At 34.1% G+C, this 22,190-nt stretch overlaps 1 protein-coding gene across 4 annotated transcripts in view; it reads left to right on the top strand.

The window, feature by feature from the left end:
* The window catches only part of LOC106057528 (uncharacterized), a 75,864-nt gene extending 54,621 nt beyond the window's left edge, over positions 1 to 21,243 (top strand). For all 4 annotated transcript variants that reach the window (XM_056032207.1, XM_056032204.1, XM_056032208.1 and 1 more), the window contains 3 exons: positions 6,141 to 7,582; positions 11,159 to 11,321; positions 13,434 to 21,243. In XM_056032207.1, the coding sequence (XP_055888182.1) occupies positions 6,840 to 7,582; positions 11,159 to 11,321; positions 13,434 to 13,700 (1,173 nt within the window). In that variant the 5' untranslated portion in view covers positions 6,141 to 6,839 and the 3' untranslated portion in view covers positions 13,701 to 21,243. The remainder of the gene's footprint in view (positions 1 to 6,140; positions 7,583 to 11,158; positions 11,322 to 13,433) is intronic.
* The last annotated feature ends 947 nt before the right edge of the window (positions 21,244 to 22,190 follow it).

The raw sequence follows: 22,190 nt of genomic DNA on the forward strand, positions 1-22,190 counted from the left end.
GTCAAAGTATAGTGTTGGTCATTGGGTTAGCCACACATTCTTTCTCATTATAGATATTGAGGATTGTCCGTTTTTTGTTTTTTTTTATTATTTGTGATGCCCCTTTAAACCAGAACGTTCGCAGGATCCAAAGCGGAGCCCCTGATCAAAACATTTTCCTGCTTTTTGTGTTTCGAAAAATAATTTTCCTGGCTTCTACAACTGTTTACCTAGTCAAAAGATCGCGTGTCAAATTGAGTTAAAGAAGAGATGGGAAGGGACGATACTCTAGTAAATTATGTACGTCTGAAACGTGCCAGAATTCAGCAGACGTTATGCTGCGCGCCTGTTCTGTACACGCAAAAGACGTCGAAAATCATGGTACGTCTTCAGGGAGCATTGAGCGTTTTAACATAAAAAGGATGGGTAAATCTCATTGGCGAAGACGTATTTAAAATGTCATTATCATTATTGAAATCTTTGATGTATCTTTTACGGATGTATTTCTTGAAAATCCATCTTAACTACTATGCAAATCAAAAGCTCTTTTGTCATTGAATAAAAAAGTACCCTCCTTCGCGTCCTCTTATCAGCAGGTCGCTAGCCTCATAGTTTGAGAAGCGCTGTATTAAAGTGTTTATTTTACTCGCAGGCTTGCTTCAGTTACGACGTAACTTTTATTGTCAGGAGAACAAGACATAGTGTACTCTTTGACATATACTCATAGAAATCCACAGACTTCTAAACACTTGACATTTAATACAGGCTTATGACTGACAGTTTTATGTACACTTTCAGAGACACATGTTCAGGGGTCTTTTATTTTTCACCACCAGAGGTGTAGCCGTCTGGGAATAAGAATATGCGATCACCCACCACTCCTTCCAGACACGTTTGTTGTACTGAAACCTTATTCCAAATGATCCACACTCCTGAATTTTTAGAAGGGGCGAAACGAGATAGGATTATATTCTATTTTAATGAACCCTACCTGTTTAGAAATGTCCGCTACACCTTTACATCGACATGCTTATAAAAATTCATCAAATTATAATTATTCATGTCATTTTTTTTCTTTAAAACATGTTTAAGAAGTATAAGATTGGAATCTCTTTTTTCCAGGAGCCCACCCCTTTCTCACATTTATTAGTTTGAACCACGCTACTTCAGTACGTGTGACGCATCTGTGGGAACATGTCTGCACTTTGGGTGGTGGGAACTTGTTTCTTTGGTCTAGTCCCGGGGTCGGCAACCTGCGGCTCGCGAGCCACATGCGGCTCTTTGGACGTGAAGTTGCGGCTCTTTAGTTACATACGCAAATATTATTTATTTTATCGAAACATTTTTCAAATAGATCTGAATCTTTAACTAAGAAAAGGCACTGATTCTATCTCTCAGCTTTATACCACCCCCCATTACACGTGTCGTCAGTCGTCGGAAGCTCTCAAATGACGCCATGGTCGGATGTTTCTATGTAGGTTTTAATTCGCTTTCGACGCAAGACGAAACGGTATCTTCACTGCGTGCTTTGGCTGTGACGTATAGTTTGTTGTTTTAAGTAAATGAGTTAGAAGCGAATAATCTTCTCAAAGTTAGAAACATCTACAAGTAATGCTAATCTGGCAAGCTGTGCGGTACCAATAGAAATTGTACAAAAAGACAAACCATTTTCAGATGGTGAGTATGTCAAAGACTGCTTCCTACGTGCGTCTGAAGAACAGTTTCATGATTTCAACAAAACAACAAAAACAGAAACCTTGAAAAAAGTCAAAGCTATGCCATTATCCGCTAAAACAGTACAAGATAGAATAGCTAAAATATCTTCAACATATTTCCAGGTGGAAGATATTCAACTTTCTGCCTTATCACTTGCTAGTCTTGCGGCCTAAAAGGCACGGCACAAGTTGTCCGTTTTGTCTGGTATATGTCTTCCCAAGGTCCAAAAGAAGATCTTCCAAGATTGCTACTCTCATGACGAACTAAAGGGGAAGATAGAGCGAATGCCGTGCAGACATGCCTTGAAGACAATAAGATCGAGTTAAATAAAATCGTTTAGGCAGTAACTGATTGAGCCAGAAGTATGACAGGAAAAGTTAAGGAGCAACAACGATTCTTCGAGCCAAATAAACCACCGAATTCTTACATTTCACATAAAGGAAGAAGCGCTTTGTGCCCAAACATTTATGGCCGAAATAGTTGAAGTCATAAATTTGATAATCAAGATAGTAAACATCATCTTATCAAAAACACTCTACCATCTTCATTTAAAAGAACTCTTTAACGAGACACAGTATTCCGACATTCTTCTTTACAATGAAGTGCGATGACTTGAAACGTTTTGCTTTGTGCTGGAATGAAATAAATACATTCCGAAATGAAATAAATACATTCCTAAATGAAACAAGCATTAATCACCCTGAATAAGAGAACGACAAATGGTTGCAAAAATTGTACTTTATGGTGGAAGTAAGAGCGAAATGAAATGAGCTAAATCTTAAACTACAAGGAAATTAAAACCCAGGCTACGTTTTGGTAGAAGAATTAGTTTATTTTGAAGAAAAAAAAATATTTTTTTTTGCAGAAGATATGCACTTACTTCATTTTCAATGTCTAAAGCAGTCTCGCGATAAAACCAGTGCAACTATTGACACAAATTACTTCAGCACTGTTATAAAAAAAAATCAAAGATGAGTTTCTTGACAGATTTGAGTAGTTCAACAAAACTATTCTAGCATTCCTAATAAATCCTCTCAACACAAATCGTAACGAAATCCACATTGAGCCATTTGAAATTGATACTGGATCTCTAGAAATTCAATGGATCGATTTAAAAAGTAAAGCTTTGTGGAGTGAAAATGTACAGAGTCAAAAAACAAGTTGGAAAATTTGGAGGTCCAGAAATGTATGCACATTACGGCTTACGCAACAAATTTGACAACTTTAAAATAAAAAATAAAAGAAATGTCTCGAGTTGAGGCACTTAGCCTATATTCAACGCATGGGATAGTCTTCCAGAATGCTAGAGTGAGGTGAAGTTGGCATTTGAAGTACTGAGTATTTTCGGATCGACATATTCGTGCAAGTGTTATATTCATATATAAATAAAAGTACAGTAAGAAGTCAACTAACAAATGAAAATTTAGAGTCGTGTTTGAAATTAAAACAATTTATGAATCAAATGTATCGTATCCAAACTTTCTAAAACCATGCAAAGCCAACCTCCCATTGAATTTTGTCAATTGTTTGTTATTCAAGTACAAGTTAGTGTTGTAAGTAAATGTATAAATGCTTTAGTTGTTACCGAAAGAAAAATAATTATCTAGTAAAACCATATATATATTATCTTATTTGGTGTGGAAAAACGTATATATGAATTAATATATTTTTTTTTTAAATTAAAAATTAATTGTGTGAATACTATTTATTGTTGGCAAGAAAAAAATTGTGGCGGCTCTTTAAAAACTTTAAAATTTGGTAAATTGTCGTTTTTGGCTCTTTCGCTCAAAGGGTTGCCGACCCCTGGTCTAGTCAACCCTAGCGTAACGCATAATGTTTAACCTGCCTTAGCATACTATTATCTGCAGTAAATAAAATAGATCTAGTTGTATGTTCGTTGGAACTGACACACTATACCACCACATAATATTCTGTTCTTGGATTATAGGTCATTGTAGCCCAATCGTTTTCAAGCGTTTTTTGTCTTAATAACAGGTTGGTCCCTATACACGATTATTTTCTATGTTACAGTAATGTCTCAGTACTTAGGAATTCATTCCGAACAAGCGGCTGTTCTGATTAACCGGTGGTCAGATTAACCGCGATTTAAGTAACTTCAATACATTTGCATACATGTTTAATAATACTCGAGATTTACTGTTAAAATAAACATTAATGCAAAACACTGTCGTGACTGTCTCGTCTTTATCACTTCATAGTACGTTGTATGGTACACGTTTGATGTATCATTCCCATTCCCCAAACCTCCCACCCACTTGTTTAAAAAAACAAACACGAAATATGCGCTAAGCTTGATTCGTAAATGTTGATGGTAGAGCTCTGGGCCTAAAACCAAACTAACCAGCTTGAGCATTCTCATTTGTAGGCGTTTGTGGAAGTGTAGAATAGCAAACATATGAAACATGTTACCGGACTTTCATTTTCAGTAAATACAGACTAACTTTCATTTCTATCCTAGTTATGCATGTAGTTGACAAACTGTTATATTACCATTATTTATGTTATATTACACAGTTGGTGCTGCGTAGCCAAGGGGAAGGAATACCGCACTTCTCATTAATTATTATTATATTAACATGGAGTCTATTATTAAACCTCTCTTCAATTTTGGAGTTTTGATGTATATATCCTATCATTCCGACTTCCGGTTCCTAAGCTGACTTCCGAACAGCCAACTATTTGTAAGACAAATTTCCTTAAGGACAATAAAGGTTATTATTATTGTAAGATCCTGTCTCTATCAAAAACATACAAATATTTCGCACTAGCCATCTTGAATGTGACTGAATGTGGCGCATGTAGTAACTTCATTTTTTCGAAATGAAAGCATTAAAAGGGATTGGTTATTAAGCCAGGAGATATACATCATTTTGTGGTCGTCAATTACATGCATAAATAATTACAAAGAAAAAGAGAGAGAGAAAGAGAGCTAGTAATGGAGAGAAAAAAATAGTTTTGCTAAAAAATAAATAAAGTAGAGGAAGGGATAAAGAGATATTTGAGAGAAAAAAAGAGATGGAAAGAATGATAAAAAAAAAAAGATTATAAAACTAAATTGCAAGAATATATTGTTGTTTACGAATCAAACTGTGTCCAAACTACGGCCCGCCGACCACATTTGACTCGTTTGCTCTTCGGCACCTTTAAATTTCTGTCAACACAGCGTAATGAAAATATGCAAAAGCTCCAGACTTTTGTTAACAGATGCCTACGCCAGATATTAGGAATAAGGTGGCCAGAAAAGATAACTACTATCGATTTGTGGGAGAGAACTAGACAAAAGCCCATAGCCCAAGACATCACAAAACGAAAATGGAGCTGGATAGGGCATACCCTGCGAAAACTAGCTACCAATGTTGCAAGGCAGGCACTTGACTGGAACCCACAAGGAAAGAGGAAAATGGGCAGACCCAATCAAACCTGGAAGAGGTCAGTCATCAGTGAAGCTGAGTGTACTGGAATGACATGGCAGCAGATGAAGAAAGCTGCTCAGAACCGAGTTCGGTGGAGAGGTGTGGTTGCGGCCCTATGCTCCCCTGGGAGTGCACAGGATTAAGTCAGTCACAGCGTAATGATGCTGTCACCATATTTCTTCAAATCTCTTTCTGTTTTTTGCTAAGTTTGTCGGCGATTTTTTTTTTTCATTTCAGTCACTGACTGGTGTCGCTTGAGCTACCTAGCACATTAAACACAACCAACCCTTTCATTCATCTCACCAATGTAACACGTGCGAGCATTGCTACCTCTCTGCATGACACCTCACCTCCGCAGCTTGCTCTAATTGTTTCATCCAAAGTTTCTACAGTTTTAATCTACTTAAAAATTTACATGAAAGGCGATCGTTAAGACAAAACAAACCCAACGTGTTTTGCATTTGAAGAGGCGCGGTGGCTGAGCTGTAAAACGCTTGGCTTCTGAACCAGGGGTCCAGAATTTGAATCCTAGTTTTAATTTCGGGATCTTTGGGCGCATCTGAGTCCACCCAGCTCTAATGGGTACCTGATATTATTGGGGAAAAGTAAGGGCAATATGTCGTTGTGCTGGCCTCATGACACCCTTGTTAACCGTGGGCCATAGCATCTAATGATCTTTACATCATCTGCTCCATATTTCACAAGGTCTGAAAGGAAAACTTTGTTACTTTTGCATTTGTAACAATATTATTGAAATTCTAGACTCGGCAATAAGTCTATGTTCTAGAATATAGAGTGGAGCTCTTCTTTTGATACCCTAGTAAAATCCGTTGAAGCGATACCATATTGACGAGATAGTTTCAATCTTATTCTAATTTTAGGATTTTAAAGTTTTGAACAGAAGTCATAGCTACACCGTATCGCTGTGTATGATAAATACAGATATTGACTGATTGATTCTAACCAATAGGTATTAAACTCTAACTGAATTTTTTTTTTGTTTTGTTTCAGAGGTGTCTTCATAAACTGGTTGAGTTTTATACCGAGAAGTTTGGTTAGCTGACTTGAGTTTAAACAGAAACTATTGCATCGATCCAGGTTGAACTACTGTCTGCTGTCCATTTTTCAAACACTAAAAGTATAGGAAAACGGATTTTCCAAGCTTTCCGCTAGCTTGGCTGGACAAATTCAGATAATTACATCAAGTTAATTTTTACGCTCAAGTCGTCTTTGTTTATATAAAAAAAGATTTTTTTTAGTTGTTGGCTTTCTTCCAAAAGTGTAGGCTAATCAATTCATTTCTTTGCTTCTCTGAACAGCCAGAGTTTGAAAAAAAAAGAAAGAGTCTGAACCCCCCATTAGATATGGATACAATGGATATCACATAATGGGGCGGCATATGGTGGCTGAAACAAATTCTGTTAAGGATTGGACATTCATAAAACCTTTCAGTTTGGATGACGTCATCTGTGTACATTAGCTTGTCAGTTGCCAACTGTGTTATTTTTTTGAAAAAAAAAATGATTGAATTATGAGTGGTAACTAAACTTCATAGTTGGCTCTGAATCCGTTTTAATATGTTTATATGGAATATATCTTGGCTTTTCTGAAAGTTTGATTTCACCGTGAATGGACTTTTGGGATTAATCGCAAATTCAAAGGATTAAGGATATATTCTTTTGTTGTAAGACTAACTTTTGGAAAAGGAAAATGACCAGTGTTCCAAGTCTACGACTCTATGACATCAACTCCAACAAGCGCCAGGACAGGGGAGCCTACAATGACTATAGATCTCCGTCTGTCTCCTCGCTGGACTCGCTGGGGCCTTCCTCGCCCGGGCTTCTCTCTCCGAGGTCTCCGCTTCTGTCTCCTCTGCCCTCCCCGATTCCATCACCTCTGGGCCCTCCCGTTGCTGTGGAGACCCGCCAAGATATAGAGTACACCCGCGCTCCGGACACATTCCCATGCGGCCACGTTCTTTGCCACAATTGCGTCCGGAAGTTCATGCGGATGCGGCAGCGCTCCGGCTACTCCCAGTGCCCCGTCTGCCATATGCCTGTGGACGAGGATGCGCCCATGCATGCAATGGGAATCCCTACAGGCGGGGGCGGCGGCCGCTCCTCCTCCTGCACCAGCAGCTGCTCTGACCACGACTCTGAAGACCACCATCACCATCAGCCCCATCAGTCCCATCAGCCGGAACCCTCAGACCCGACTCCCATCTCCTTGCTAAACAACTTTGATGAGATTGTGGAAAAGTTTAACGGGATCCAGCTCAGCCTGAGGCAGCTGAAAAACGAGTCCGTCATGTCCAAATCGATGGGGATGACCTTCACCAACACCCAGTGTCACTTGTGTATGGAGAGCCACGGGACTCTTAGGGTTGTCCAGGAACTTAACAGGCTCTCCGTCAGGCATGAGAGACCCACGGTCTGGAGTCCTTATTTTTACAGGTAAGTTGATGATACACATCTTTATCTCAGAGCATCGGTTTTACCAAATAAAATTATTATAAGAACAATGTTTGTTATATTTGTAAGAGATTCAAATACATAGTTTGATGGTCATCTATTGATGACAATATTTTCTCCAAACTGCCTGTCTTATGTAGTTGTAGGTCTCTGTTAGGTTTTAGCTCCAGACAGCATGTCCAACTAAGCCGTTGAAGGCGTAGTGCTTTGCTTGATGCAAACCTTCTAAATACAACTTGAAAAGGTCATCCTTTTTAAACAATATTAACCTAATTTGTATTTATAAAATAAATACAGCTCATCCTTCAATGTTGATGTATGTAAAAGCAAAATGAAATAACAGGATGTCCAGCAATTTAAACAAAACATTAACTTCACTGTAGTATTGCAACATTCTGAAAAGATAGAACAATGCCTGCCGCTATATTCCGACGTCCTGCGTGATGGTTGGAATAGAGTGCAATGATATTACAATTCTGAAGGAACATCCGAATCACGTAAAACACACACACAAAATACATTAAACACATCGTAGAACAACTGATGAAAGTAATTCTTGTATAGTCCCTAATTCATGTGATATACAGTCTACTCCACATGAAAAACAAAATCTTCACTTTACCCCCACTGAATGTAATATTCTGCAATTTAACAACAAAAGAAAAGGCATTACGGTCAGTCAGTCTAATTATTATCTTTGTGCTATAAAATGTGAATTTATCAAATTACCTGTTAGGTAATTTTTCTTTTCCCCCCGTGTTGGAAACTTTCGGTTATTGACGTATAATGCACTTGCAAATAAAGAAGTTTGCAAAGTAACTTTTATCATGGAAAAGTGATTGTTCTAAAACAGGTATTAAGTAGACCGAATAAAAGATAGGGAAAATCTTCAGAATATTAGAAGTATTTAGAATTGTTTGACCTAAGCAGTTGCACTTTTTCATCTCATCGCAAGAGATCCCTTAAAAAACAATTGTGGACACTATCTCAGACCTTTATCATGGAGTTAGAATTTCTACGAATTAAAATGTGATAAGCGCAACGTTTGAGAGATGGGGGAGTGTGTGTGCGTGTGTGGGAGAGAGCGTTAGAATATAGCACTTGTCAGTTTGAATGGCCATGAACTAAGTGTAAGTGTTCGAAACCCGGCGGATGATGGTATTTTTAATTGTGGATTTAATGGTCGTTCTCGAGGCCGCCCAGATGAAATTAGCTAGGAACCTCAGCGCTGTAGGTCATAGGTCATTGTGTGAATTTCACTTCATAAGTCATTGGGTCTTGGAGATGAATACATATTTTTTAAATGTATTAAACTGAGACCACTCTCTGACACCACTGTTGACCCTGGACTAAATGAGATCAAGGCATTCACATGGAGAAATCTTTCTAACGTAAAACTAAGCTTGCTTAATCCTTGAGTCTATTTGCTAAGTCTCTTCAGTCTTGTGTGTTAAGGGGAGGAACTTCAACACACGCAGGTCTCACCTGATTTAAATGTAATTCATCTTACCCTCCCCCCCCCCCCCAAACCAACCACCCAGAGGGATGAAAAAGAAAATAATACTTATAATAGATCATATACATCCGATGAAAAAAAAAACGTGTAATTACAATGTCGGAGTAATGGTCAAGGCGTCTTAAATAAATATATATAGGCCTATATTTAATGGACGATAGCATAGGAGTTCCTTGTAAGAGGGATCTTTCGAAAGTTTGTGACTCTCCAGTATAAAAGATGTTGGCCTATTGCAACTCTTGTCTATTTGTTGTTTTTATATTTTGACGTTTTTGAAATGTAACACCTTACAATGTTTGGCATCTATTTTGAGCATAAACTTTGCTAGGCATGGTCACACCTGCATTCCACCTTTGAAATCACGAGTCCTACGTGGCAGGTATGAAAATATTAAATTCTCATGTTTAAAATTAGAACAATTACTATACAGTCTTGAAGTCAAAGAAATACTTTAAGTTTGATTCACGTTTAGCTGCTTGAGCTAAGTGTTTGGTCTCAAAATCACACCAACAACCTTAAACTTTTGATCGCTCAGAGAAACTTGGACTTCAACGGTGCTTGCGATCACACTAACAACCTTAACCTTGTTCGGCAAGAACTGAAGCATTGACTCCTCTCACTTTGTTCTAGTTTAATGAAGACAATTTTGTCACTCTGAGATCTAGTTCATATTCCTAGACGTCCCTTGACTTCCGTCGTAGGGTGCTGTAACAGTTCGCGTAACAAAATCCCTCAATTTTTCCCGATCAGCAGATAGTAAGATATCTAGAAAGAGGCCGGTTCATTCTTTTACATTGCCCAACTAGCTTTTTCTTTGGATAATCTTTCTTTGTGTTTCCTCCAATGTACCTTAAAACGATGATTTTTGACAGTGAGTCTGGTCCTACTAGATGACTAAACCAGCTCAGCTTTCCTCTTCACAGTATTGAAGTGTTTCTTCTTTTTGCAAGCCAGAGTGTTGACTTGTTACAGAGCAAACTCATTTGTCTTCTTTTTCTGGTATCTGATAGCCAGCATTTTTTTCTGGAGCATTTACTCTCAAAAGATTTGATTTATTTTTCAGTGCCAGCGTTCAGTGTCCGATTTTCACAACCATATAGAAGTCAATTTCGTTTTACACATAGGCCTACTCATTAAGTTCTTAATTAGGCCTACACGTCAATAAAACTACTTCACTGACCCGTATATTTTTATATTTAGGTCTGTGATTTCGTTGTTCACATCATTGATATATGTTTACTGAGGTTGCTAGGATATATTTGTTTATCTTTTTTATCTTTAATTGTTATTGAAACAGGGCCGGCACTTACAGGAAAGGGGAAGTGTTAAGGAGTGTATGTGTGTGTTTACAAGGTAACGACGTGGATTTTGGTTGTGTAGAATGATGAAACAATGAGCTGGTCTGTCAGATTTTATGTTAAAAACTCACTTGGGTCACAGTTGAACGGGAGAAAAAGCAGTGACGTAAGCGAGTGAAGACTTGAACTTGCTGTGAGTTAGATGTTGTTTCAAGATCCTTTCATTGTGGTATTACTATTGCTATATAGCATCTCAAGTTGAATCTTCCTATATTATTAACAAACGTTATATACGCCTACATCGGTTTAGTTGTACTGTCTTGAGCTACAATACAATGACCATCAACAAGAGTCAGAATGTCAGATGTATGTGTATATGTATTTTGGTGTAGATTTAATATGCCAGTGCGGTGCCGGCTGCTAGAAGCTCAGCAATTCTATTGGCATAAAGTTTTGTCCCGAACTTTTTATCTCAGCGTCGGCTCTGATTTAATTTGTACGAGAGGAAAAGACTAAAACATTTTTTATTAGGTTAAGCGATCAGTGTTTGGACTTCTGATGTATGTGACGACGACGTGGACATCATTGGATATAAAGTGGACATCGTTAGATATAAAGTGGACATCGTTGGATATAAAGTGGACATCACTGGATGTACGTGATACGCGCATGCTTGCTGTACGTAACATATTGTTGGAGTTCAACGTATTTTCATGACTTTCTGTCACTTTTCTTTCCTGACAGGCTCCAGCAAGGCAAAGTGGTGACTGAGTTCTACAGCCAGGTCAACTCTTCCTGCATCTGCGTGCCCTGCACTTACAAGGAGCTCCGGCTGCAGAACCACCCGGATTTGAAGGCGCTGCCAGACGTCAACCCACAGCAGAACACACAAATATGTCTGGCAGAGGTAAAAAACAACAACTCTCTCTTTCTCTTTCCCTCTCACCCTCATTCTCTCTATTAGCCACTCTCACTATCTCTCTCATTCTCTCTCACACTCTCATCCCCTCTCTGTTTCTGTTCCTCTCTCTTCCACTCTCTCTTTCTTTCCTTCATTCTCTCACTTTCTCTCTCTACTTTTTCCCTCTCCATCTCACTCTTTGTCTCACTCTCTCTTTCACTCACTCTAATATTTTCTCTTTACCTCTTTCTCTCCCTTCTCTCTCTCTCTCTCTCTCTCCCTTCTCTCTCTCTCGTTCTTTGTGAAAGTTATTGGGTGAGGCTTAACATCGTGACTTGTGTCCATCTCATAATTAAATGATAAATCTTCTGTATTCATGTTTTCTTGTTTGTTTTTCTTGGTAAAGAAAACAGTTGGACATGTCACTGTATTTTATGAGACAAAAACAAAACACAACACACTTCTTACATTGCTCCTAGTATGTTAGAAAATATGCTGGAAAATCTGGTTATTATGAATGGTGAGAAAGAGGCATTGTGAATGTGACTCACTGGGTTTCATTCTAATTATTAATGAATCAATGAAAATATTAACCAAATTGGTAATTAATTAAATTAATTTGATATTGAAAATGGTAAATCTTACAGTATTGAGATATGTCTCTAAATGTGCAGTTCTTTCCATTATTTTTTATATTATTTTTTAAAAAGTATTTTTACTATTTTGATTGTTTTTAAGTTATTTCAACATCTGTCACTTCTTAACAAAGGAGTCTATTAGGGTTAGATTATGAAAATGAGACATGCTTCATCGAGGAGTTTACATAGTGCTCAGAAAAAAAATATATGTAATACAGTTTAATATAAAATTGTCCCAGCTTGATAGTGAGTCAAAAAGTGATTCATGATTATTTAGCAGGGAATGTGAGTTAAATCAACTTTTGCTGCATGATTGAGCTAATCAAGGTATAGAAGTTTTTGAAAGGAATGACATGAACAGTGAAATAAGTTGCAATGAAGACAACTATAAGCTAAAAAGTAAAGCTGGAAGTAACAAATCTTAGACTGTTTTTTTTTCTAACTCAAATAACAAAAATAATATAATTATTAATATAGTATCACATCTTTTATTGGGCGCTGTGGCTGATTGGTTAAGCATTTGGCTTCCGAACCTGGGTTCGAATCTCTGTGAGGACTGGGATTTTGAATTTCGGGATTTTCAGGGTGCCCCTGAGTCCATCCAGCTCTAATAAGTATCTGACTTTAGTTTGGGAAAGTAAAGGCAGTTGGTCATTGTTCTGGCCAGATAATACTCTGCTCGTTAATCATTGTCCAAAGAAACAGGTGACCTTAATACCATCAGCCCTACAGATTGCAAGGTCTGAAAAGGGAACTATCACATCTTTTAACTATATGCTTTATTTGTAGGTGGTTCTATTAGATTTGTTTTTATGTTTGTCATTTTTTACTCTATACCTGTCTATTTCTGATTCAGTTGCCATTTCTAGTTTACAAAATGGTCATCTTTTACATTCTATTCTATTCTATTTATATTATAAAGTCATGTGCTGATTTAAATTTACAGTTGGATGCATATACATTTAAAAAAAATAATCATTTAATTGTTTTAGAATGAATACATCTGATGAACTATCTTTTCACATTTATGTTGTGTTTAATATCAAGAACATAGGCTACTGATAGAGTTATTGAAAACTTTGATCTTATCTTAAAGATAACCTGCACCCATTAAACCACTGTTACATAAGATCTGAATGAAGTGGTCATCTCCTTTCCATTAGGACTAAAACAGAAAGATTTAAAAACTCCTTCATCCCACTTTCGGTTAGAGTGTTACAAGATCATCTGTCGTCGTCAAGAAGTACATAGAAGTCTATTTATAAAGCGCTGGTTAAGAGTGTGTATGTGTTTCGTGTGTGAATGTTTTTCGTATTTGCATCTATATTGTTATTGTACAGTAGTTACGCTGAGGTTGTCAATTGTAGTCAAACTGAATTTCCATTTGATTGAATCAATAAAATTATCTTATCTTATCTTATCTTAATAATTAAATGTATTTTTATATATTCTAATTTACTTTTTTTCTTCTTCATTTCAGGTGGGAAAGATAGTGGCTAGAAATTCTGCTCCCATTATGGCACTGCAAGGAAAAAATGTGATCGAAATTGATCACACGATCCGTCTGCGAGAGCGTGCTGACCAGTTCAACTTCCTAGATACTGCCAATGAGATCGAACACATGGTCAAGCAGCAGGAGGAGACGCTGATCAAGATGGCTAGCAAACAGATCAGAGATACTGGACGTCTCTACCATGTTAAAGAAAGCAACCAAATTGAGATGGATCTTGATGAGACTGCGGTTTAGAGCTATCACCATAGGAACAGTTGAAAGGAACTAAATAACTAATTACAGAGTGTCACCTGTTAGTAATAATGTACATAGAATTATAGAAATTATGCTGTGTCCTTTAATCAGTTTTTTTTTGCCTTTTGTCAAGTTAATGTATAAATAAATTAGTTGCTTTACTTTAGCATTAATGTAAACAATTTAACAGTGAAACCTTTTTGGAGTTTAACTCAACTGGGGTGCGCTATTGATTTTAGCATCTTATGCCTTTTCATACAAGTAAAGAAGAATTATATCTGGACATTTTTAACAGGTTGTGTCATAGGATATTAGGCCTAATTGTTAAAGAGTTCTACTTAGCTTTAATATTTCATTGGTAAAGTTATTACATTTTTAATGTATTTCTATTCTATAATATGTTTTGTTATGTAATTATTTTGTTGTAGATGCTAAGAAATAAATTATAGATTTTGAAATAATAATATTAATTTTTGTTTCGATTTGAACCAAATGATAATGAGATCACTTTTAACACATTAGTTATTGCATTGTCAAAAATGCATTGTAAGGTTACAATGGGGTTAAACTTTATCAGATGTAATTCTTTGCCATCTTGAAAGATCTGGAAAACTTTGCTATTTACAAACATTTAATTAAGAAAATTTTTTAATTTTATATTTGAAAAGCATATTATTTAGCTTAGCTAATTATAGTAAAAAGCAGATTGTTTTCTGAAATAAAATTTTGGCGAAGTGTCTTTATAATATTTCTTCAACTATTTATTTTTCAATTTAATAAAGATCTAAAGTCAGCTCAAGTAAATATAGATTTTCATAGATTATGTGTTATAAAAATATCACTGAATCATTATTCATTTATATATTTGCAAATAAAAGTTGATTTTTTAATTTAAAAATTTACTTTTAACAAGAACTTCATTTATTTCAAAGTTTTAAGTTTGACTTCATTTAAAGATATATTTAGCTCTATATATAATAACTGACCAATGAGGCCCTGCTAAAGTGATGAAGTTTAAACTGTGAAGTTCTTTGATTGCCTGCAGATATGTAGATAAAGTTGTACAAATCAATCTGTCTCAGAAGTAACTCAATGTTCTCAATTTCACTTTCCATTCTTTGAATCTCACTATGCAAGTCATTGTCTGTTCGGGTTGTGTCATTGTAACATTGCTTTATGTAAGATGTATAATGCAACAAGTGTACAGTGTATATAGCTTTTATGTCATTTATTATTGTCAACATGTGGCAGACTAATTGATTTCAAGTTCCATTGGTAATTATAGTGGCACTGCAAAGGTTTAGTGTGGTTGATACAATACCATTTTCTGTGGTTGGAACATAGGTACATCATTTGATTATACTGTACAGCTTGTGCCTTTTTTTTTTTTTCAGGTAAGCTTACTGCCATCAAATAAATGTCAATTTATTTTTTTTATACATTGTGCGTCTAATTTATACCAACTTAATTGAGGGAGCGGTGGTTGCATGGTTAAGCGCTTGGCTTCCGAACCTGGGGTCCTGGGTTCGAATCTTAGTGAAGACTGGGATTTTTAATTTTGGGATTTTGAGTGGACCCCTAAGTCCACCCAACTCTTATGGGTACCTGACTTAAGTTGGGGAAAGTAAAGTCGGTTGGTTGTTATGCTGGCCACATGACACCCTGCTTGTTAACCATTGACCAAAGAAACAGATGACCTTAACATTATCTGCCCTATAGACCTCATGAAAAATGAAGAGCTGTTTCCATTTAATATTGCACTGCACTTTCTTAAAAACCTGAAATCAGTTGGCCCAAGCTGGCAAGAGATTTTGGATGTCACTTGTAAAAAAGCTTACCACCCTATGCACTGAATGATACATGAGGTTCTATAAGACTATGATCATGATTTGGGATAAAAAAAAAATTAAGTAGTTTTGATAGTATTTCTATGTTCATCCCAAACTTCTTTGATAAAAGTTCTTTTTTTTTCCCTTAATGTAAACACTCATATAAATGTGAATCATCTGAGTTGAGACTATTGAATTCTACACTGTGCAGACTAAACAGCCTTGTTATTTGTTACATTATCAGCATCCATGTTACTTGCCATCTCTTTCTTTTAGATCTTATTCTCACATTGCCCTTTGACCTCTTCATAATTGTTCACTATTTATTGATGGAAAACAAACTGGATTGGTTTTTTTTTTGTAAACATATTTTTAGATAACTTGTTTCAATCTCATCCGGTGCTTGTGGCTGTTGATATATTATGAACATATAGAGGTAATTATACATATTATTTATTTGGAAAAAAATATTGATAATTTGATTTGAATACGTTTTTTTATTTAATTTTTTACCTGTTAGACTATTTCTTTTAATAGTCAAATAGAAAAATTGCCCAAATACATTTAAAGGGAGACAAGTTATATTTATAGTAAGACTGATCAAAAGATTAGTTAAAACAAACAAAACTGAAGCCATTAAAAGATGTGCTTAAGGCTTCTTTGCTGCTTTTATTCAACATCTGCAATACTCTTAGTTCAATGATAGCTATAACATAAGCTATGTTGCTGGCTCAAATTAGCCATGTCCAATAGCTTCATCTAATAGTACACATATCTTTCTATTGATATTTCTATAGGGATGTTTTTGTTTTGCAATATTGACGAACAAACTATAGCAGTTTTATTTTCGAACAATACTGTTGTCTTTTTTTTTAATGGATAAATTTCAGAGGATTTAATTTAAAAAAATATGTTATAGAGCATATTTATTCTTTCTTTGAGGAGATATTTGTGTGAGTATTGCTTTCACATTTTCTGACTAAATTTAGAAAGAAAATATTATTCTATACATCTGTCATCTTGTTTTATTCTAAATGCTTGCAATAGAACTAAGTGAAATTATTTTTATTTTTGAGTTCTATACACTGGTAGCATTAAATAATAATAAGGCTTTCTTTCAGTCAAATATTAAAAGGAATCCAGCATTTCCCATGGCTATGCAGCCCAAGCTGGGACCTACATATTTTGCCACAACCAGCGCAGACATAGCCATTTCCCGCTAGTGGTCAATTTAAATTTTCTTATTTCCGTCTATGTCTGTTCTCTTTTGGCCTCATTTGTGTATTCCCCGGCCTTTGTAAGTGAACTCCAGCTGTCATGTTCCGAAGCCGCCTGCAGCCAGTTGCTCTCTTCTATGTCAGTTGAAAGCAAGTTTGTTCCTAAGCTGGTAGGATTATGTAAAATATCAAGAAATGAGACTCTGTTTTGTCAAAATAAGTTAATAGGAGATGTAAGGAAGTGACACTATTTAAATTTGTAAATAACTTTTACATTTCCATCTAAAGCCCTAAGATAATTTTATTTAATGTGAATGTAATAAGTATTTCATTTTTAAGTAAAAGAAATACCAGAAATATTCCAAGAGAGCAAATGATATTTGAATGGCATCCACGATTTTAAAGTAAGCCTTCATATAATGTGGTTCACACATAAATATATGTATTGTAATAAATAAATCTTGTAAAAATTATAATATACTCTTTAAAAAAAAAGAAATCCATTATTTTCATTAATTCAATAAAATTGAGAATTCAGTGTCCAATCTTCAAAGCCTGATTTTACAAAAGTTTTACCCAAAAAAAATTATTTAGTCTTTTTAATAATGTATATACATGTACTCAGAAACTGTGGTACATTTGTGACTTCAAGCCTCTGTCAACCACCATTACACTCTAACTATATCAAAATTAAAACACAAGACCTGTATAGCTTCTAGACCTCCAAGAATATGCTATCTCAAAAAAGAAACCATTTTCAAATCCTTTTCTTGTAAAAAAAAATATAATAAGTAGGCTTAGAAAAAAAACAATTTCATAGTTGCCATAATTTGTATGTATTGAAATTTTGGGCCCATGCTTAATTATATATTCACATTTATAAGTTGGACATCAAGTGCCTTTAATATAAGTTCATTTTTTTGTTAAATTATTGATTTGACATATATGCATTTCGTTAATGTTATAGTTTGTTTTTTTCACCAGCTCATCAAATTTTGTTTTTGAACACATAAAATTATATGCACTTGGAGGTTTTTAATGTTTTGTTTATATGTGTGCTGTAAATATAATAATGTTCTGATAATTTATTAACTTGTTGTTCTATTAGAATTGTTAAAACCCTATTTGTTATATGTGATTTTTTTTTACATTGGTTGAGTACAGGGGGCCCTGCAGAATGGTATGTAAACAATATGTAGTCTAATTTGTAAAGTTATGAAGAGATTGAAGTTGATACAAATAGATTTAGAATGGGTTTTAGTAGTTAAATACAATTTCAAAAAAACTGGCGTTTTAGCTGTGGGAGTTCTTCTTAGAAGCTTCGCTACAGAGAAGTCTGAAATTTTTAACCTGTCAAAATTAGTTCTAACTTATTGAACTATTGCTGTTCAATTACATTTTATCACTATTTTACTTGTAAGTTACCATAAATATTTAAATATTTTGTATTAATTATTTTCTTTTTTTAAGATATGTGTTTAATATATAAATATATATAAATATATTTAAATTAGATAGAGTGTCTCCAAATTTAGAGGAAAAAAAAATTAATTGGATTACAAAAAAAGCAATTATTTACCTTTTAAGTTGGTTAAAATTATGTAGTTCTGAATACTAGAATATCTTGTATAACTATTTAATATTTAGTATGAAAATATAGATATAATTATTGCACATTATTAGGTGCTGTTGTCGAAAGAGAATGTGACTCATCCTAGTGAGACAGAATTAAGTCCTGTTAATTCAGATTTATTATATCGTCAGCAGCCATCACTACAGTTTAAATCTCTTCATCTTATTCCCACTGAATGCCTTTACTCTGGAATCTCTCCTTTGCTGTGTTCTCCACTCTTGTGATTATAAACTTTATCAAATGTGTACAGAAAAAAAACCCTCTTTAACCACATTATGTAATATATATTCTATCTTCAGGTAATTTTATTTTCTGGCATATGTATTACACTTATGATATTTCTGTGTAATATTTTCTTTTCTTTTTCTAGACTAGTCTGCCTTTCATTTGTCTGTGATTGCCTTGGCATTTTTTAACAGTATATTTTAATGATACTAAGTGTAAAACTGACCTATAAAACTTGTAACTGGCTTCAGGTTTCTTTCTTCTCAATAAAGATATATTTTTTTTTATACATATGTGTGAAGTTGTAAATTTTCATTTTGATGCATCACTCTGCTAAAATCTCAAAATGTATTGTCTTTTATGAAGTTCCTTTGTTTTTAGTTAATTTTTTTTTTTAGTATAAGTGAATTTTTTTATAATGTTTTCTTTGTGCTTTGATCTGTGTCCTTGCAATAGCTCAGTTAGTCCTTTTTTTAAAAATTAGATATGTATCAACCTCTTTTTGTTTTAGCTAGATGTGCTGTTAAGATCATCATTATTTATATTGACTATTTACTTGGATACTTAGTGTAACATTAGAGAGTTATTATTTATTCTGCTTTTGTTGTTGTTTTATAATATATTGCTTCAATGTCTCATTTGTTAATTTTTTTTTGTATATGACAACCTTTTGTTTGTTACATTCATGAATTGTTATTTGTTCCTGTCTGTCTAATCTAAGTATATAACTATAATTTTGTACGACCTACATGGATAAAAAAAAAAAAAAAGTGTAAATAGCCTATTGCCCTACTTATACAAGTAAATAACAAAATGAATTACTTCCCTAGTTAAATCAACATTCTTTTGATGGCCTTCTTATTGACCTTATAATTACTTGATTTGCTAAAACGTATTGCTTTGAAACTGCTCTCTTAACTTAAGAAGAGGCTTTGGGATAAAACCATATTTCTCATTCAATCCCAACACCCATTGCTTTTAGCCATTTATAACAAACATAGTGCTTATCACCACATGAAATATATCTACATGATCAACCATAAGAAAACCTTAGCTTAATAATGAAACTTGTTTATTCATTTAAAAATGTTGACCTACTATTAACACTGATTGTGTCAATAATGCCATTATTATAAGTTTTAATTAAATATAGTTTCAAGGTTTTATTTATGTATATATAAGTATATGCTTACTTATGCTAGATAATCTGTAGATCTATATTGATGCTTGCTTGCGTTTAGCCTAGAGGTAATAAGCAGTTTTAGCCTCCTGCTATGGATATTAAAGATCTTAGTTTAGTGTGTAAGAGTATTATAAATTAGGACACTTTATTTCTTACTAAGATATAATATACAGGATATGATATACATAAGAATTGATACAACATTTCAACAATACAGTTCTTTTTTATAATGTTTACCCATAAAAAATGGACAAATTAAACTCAGTGGTCGCAATAAGTTTTAATCCATAAAACTCTTGTTAAAGCAAGGTCCTGTGTTACCCTTATGCAAGTTTTAAAGAAATCAATAGTATTTAAGTTATTCAAGTCATCAATAACCAATCATGAAACATATGATTGGACCATTATAATTGAAACATACTTTATAATGGTTGGACTTTCCACATATCAGAAACAATGATCTTGAAAATATTTTTTTTCTCCACTTAAGTTTTTTTTCCCCTCATGCTAAATAACATACTAAGAAAATCCAGAGACATTTAGTTTAGTTATTACTTAGAAGTGGAAATAGTCACATTGTATATCTGACTATAAAGTTATGGGTATTTGTATAAGTACCATTGTAACTTATATTAATGTGTTTGATTTTTTTTTTTTATAACAGCAACAGTAAATCTTTTACACACTTTGAGGCCTACATTTCACAAACCACAAAAAAATCATTCCATTACATTTCTGGTACTTCAGTGTACTTCAAAAAGACAACTTTTGATTCATATAAGCATAACTTGACAAAAAAAATCAAGAAAGGCAAAATAAAAACAACACATTTATTATTTTGTAAGCTGGGATGAGTATTTTGAAACCTTTTTGTAAGTACCATTCAAATATGTGATAGGTCGACTAATATTTTCTGGTAAATTTCTGATGAATATAAACTACAAGATAAATGAATGAATACTATGTGAAACATGCATTGCCTTTTTAAAAGATAGAAAATTTGTAATATATTAGTTATGATTAATTGAAAAAAAGAAAACAAAAAACTATGTAATTGAAAGTGATGTCACAAAATTATTATTTTTTAACTTCTTTGTTACTTTCAATTTAGACCATATCAAGGGATCTAAAGTTGAGAATAGGGGCATCACTTTATTTCCTCCTTACAAACCCACTTGTACCCTTTGAACATTCCATTCAAAATTGACCACTTCTGATATGTAAGCATAATATATAGTGTGTATGATCTGAGTGAGCTGTGATGTGTTCAAGTGATCACTTTTGTTTTTGGTCCTGTTACTTCTCTTTTGTTCAGCAAGTTGGCTGCAGAGTGTAATGTGCGTAGTCCAGTGTGAATATACATAGATCTATGTAGCTCAGCAGCAACTACTGTTTTAACTTTCAGAACATCAGTTGTGATTTTATTTGAGAATAAATAAAAGTATTTTAAAAAATGTTTGTGTAAATTTATTTTTTTTGTGATGCAGATTTTAAGACAGTTTTTGTCATTTTGGTAATTTTTTTTTCTGTTCTTAAAATTCCTAATCATATTTTTTTTGGTACAATAAATAAATGTTTAAAGTTTCAACTTGATTCCGAGAATGGATGTGGGAGAAATAATGTGACCAATTATTTAAAGGGACAACTCACATATTTAGCCAATCTCTAAATATTGAAGGATTTGTTTCCCTGGTTGGAATCATAGAAAATAATTAATTACCATTAATTTATTCACTAATTTGTTTATTTTTATTTAATTGATTCATGTTTTGTTTGGTATGATAGATAATCATGTAAAGTTTCAACTTGATCTGATGATGGGTGTGGGAGAAATGTAAGCTATGACAGCTTTCTATTAGTCAGACAGAATGAGTTAATATAAGCCTCGTAACTAGTACAAATATTATGGTCATTTGTTTTAACTGAATTTGGTTTAATTTTCTTATATAATTCAAGTCGTAAAATAAATGATTTATATTCTTTTAGTTAGGCCAACTAACCAAGAGAAAAAGAGAGTGTTCTTAGGGAAGATATCAGAAAGAGAAAGAAGAAATTGGAAAAATTTAGAAAGAGAGAAAAAAGTCTGACAGAAAGAAAAAGAGTGAATTTTATATAGAGGGGAGATAAGTAGTTTTTCAACTTTCTTTAAGATTTCCGCATCAATAAGGATGTTATTCGTCTCAGCGTAAAGAATTTCCTGTAAATATATACAATTATTATCTCCCTTTAATTTTCTTCAAGACCTGTCCAATAAAACTGATGTCACGCATCATCTACTTTCTATTTGTGGCATATCATTCTCGCGCCTAGCCAAAGCACTGGAACTCTTGCTGCAAGTCTTTGATGGCGAGAGCTGGGCTCAATAAAAATCTATACTATAATGTCTGCGTACCTGAGTTTCAA

Source organism: Biomphalaria glabrata, chromosome 6 (genome assembly GCF_947242115.1).
Source record: "Biomphalaria glabrata chromosome 6, xgBioGlab47.1, whole genome shotgun sequence".
In the NCBI taxonomy this organism is placed as follows: domain Eukaryota; kingdom Metazoa; phylum Mollusca; class Gastropoda; family Planorbidae; genus Biomphalaria; species Biomphalaria glabrata.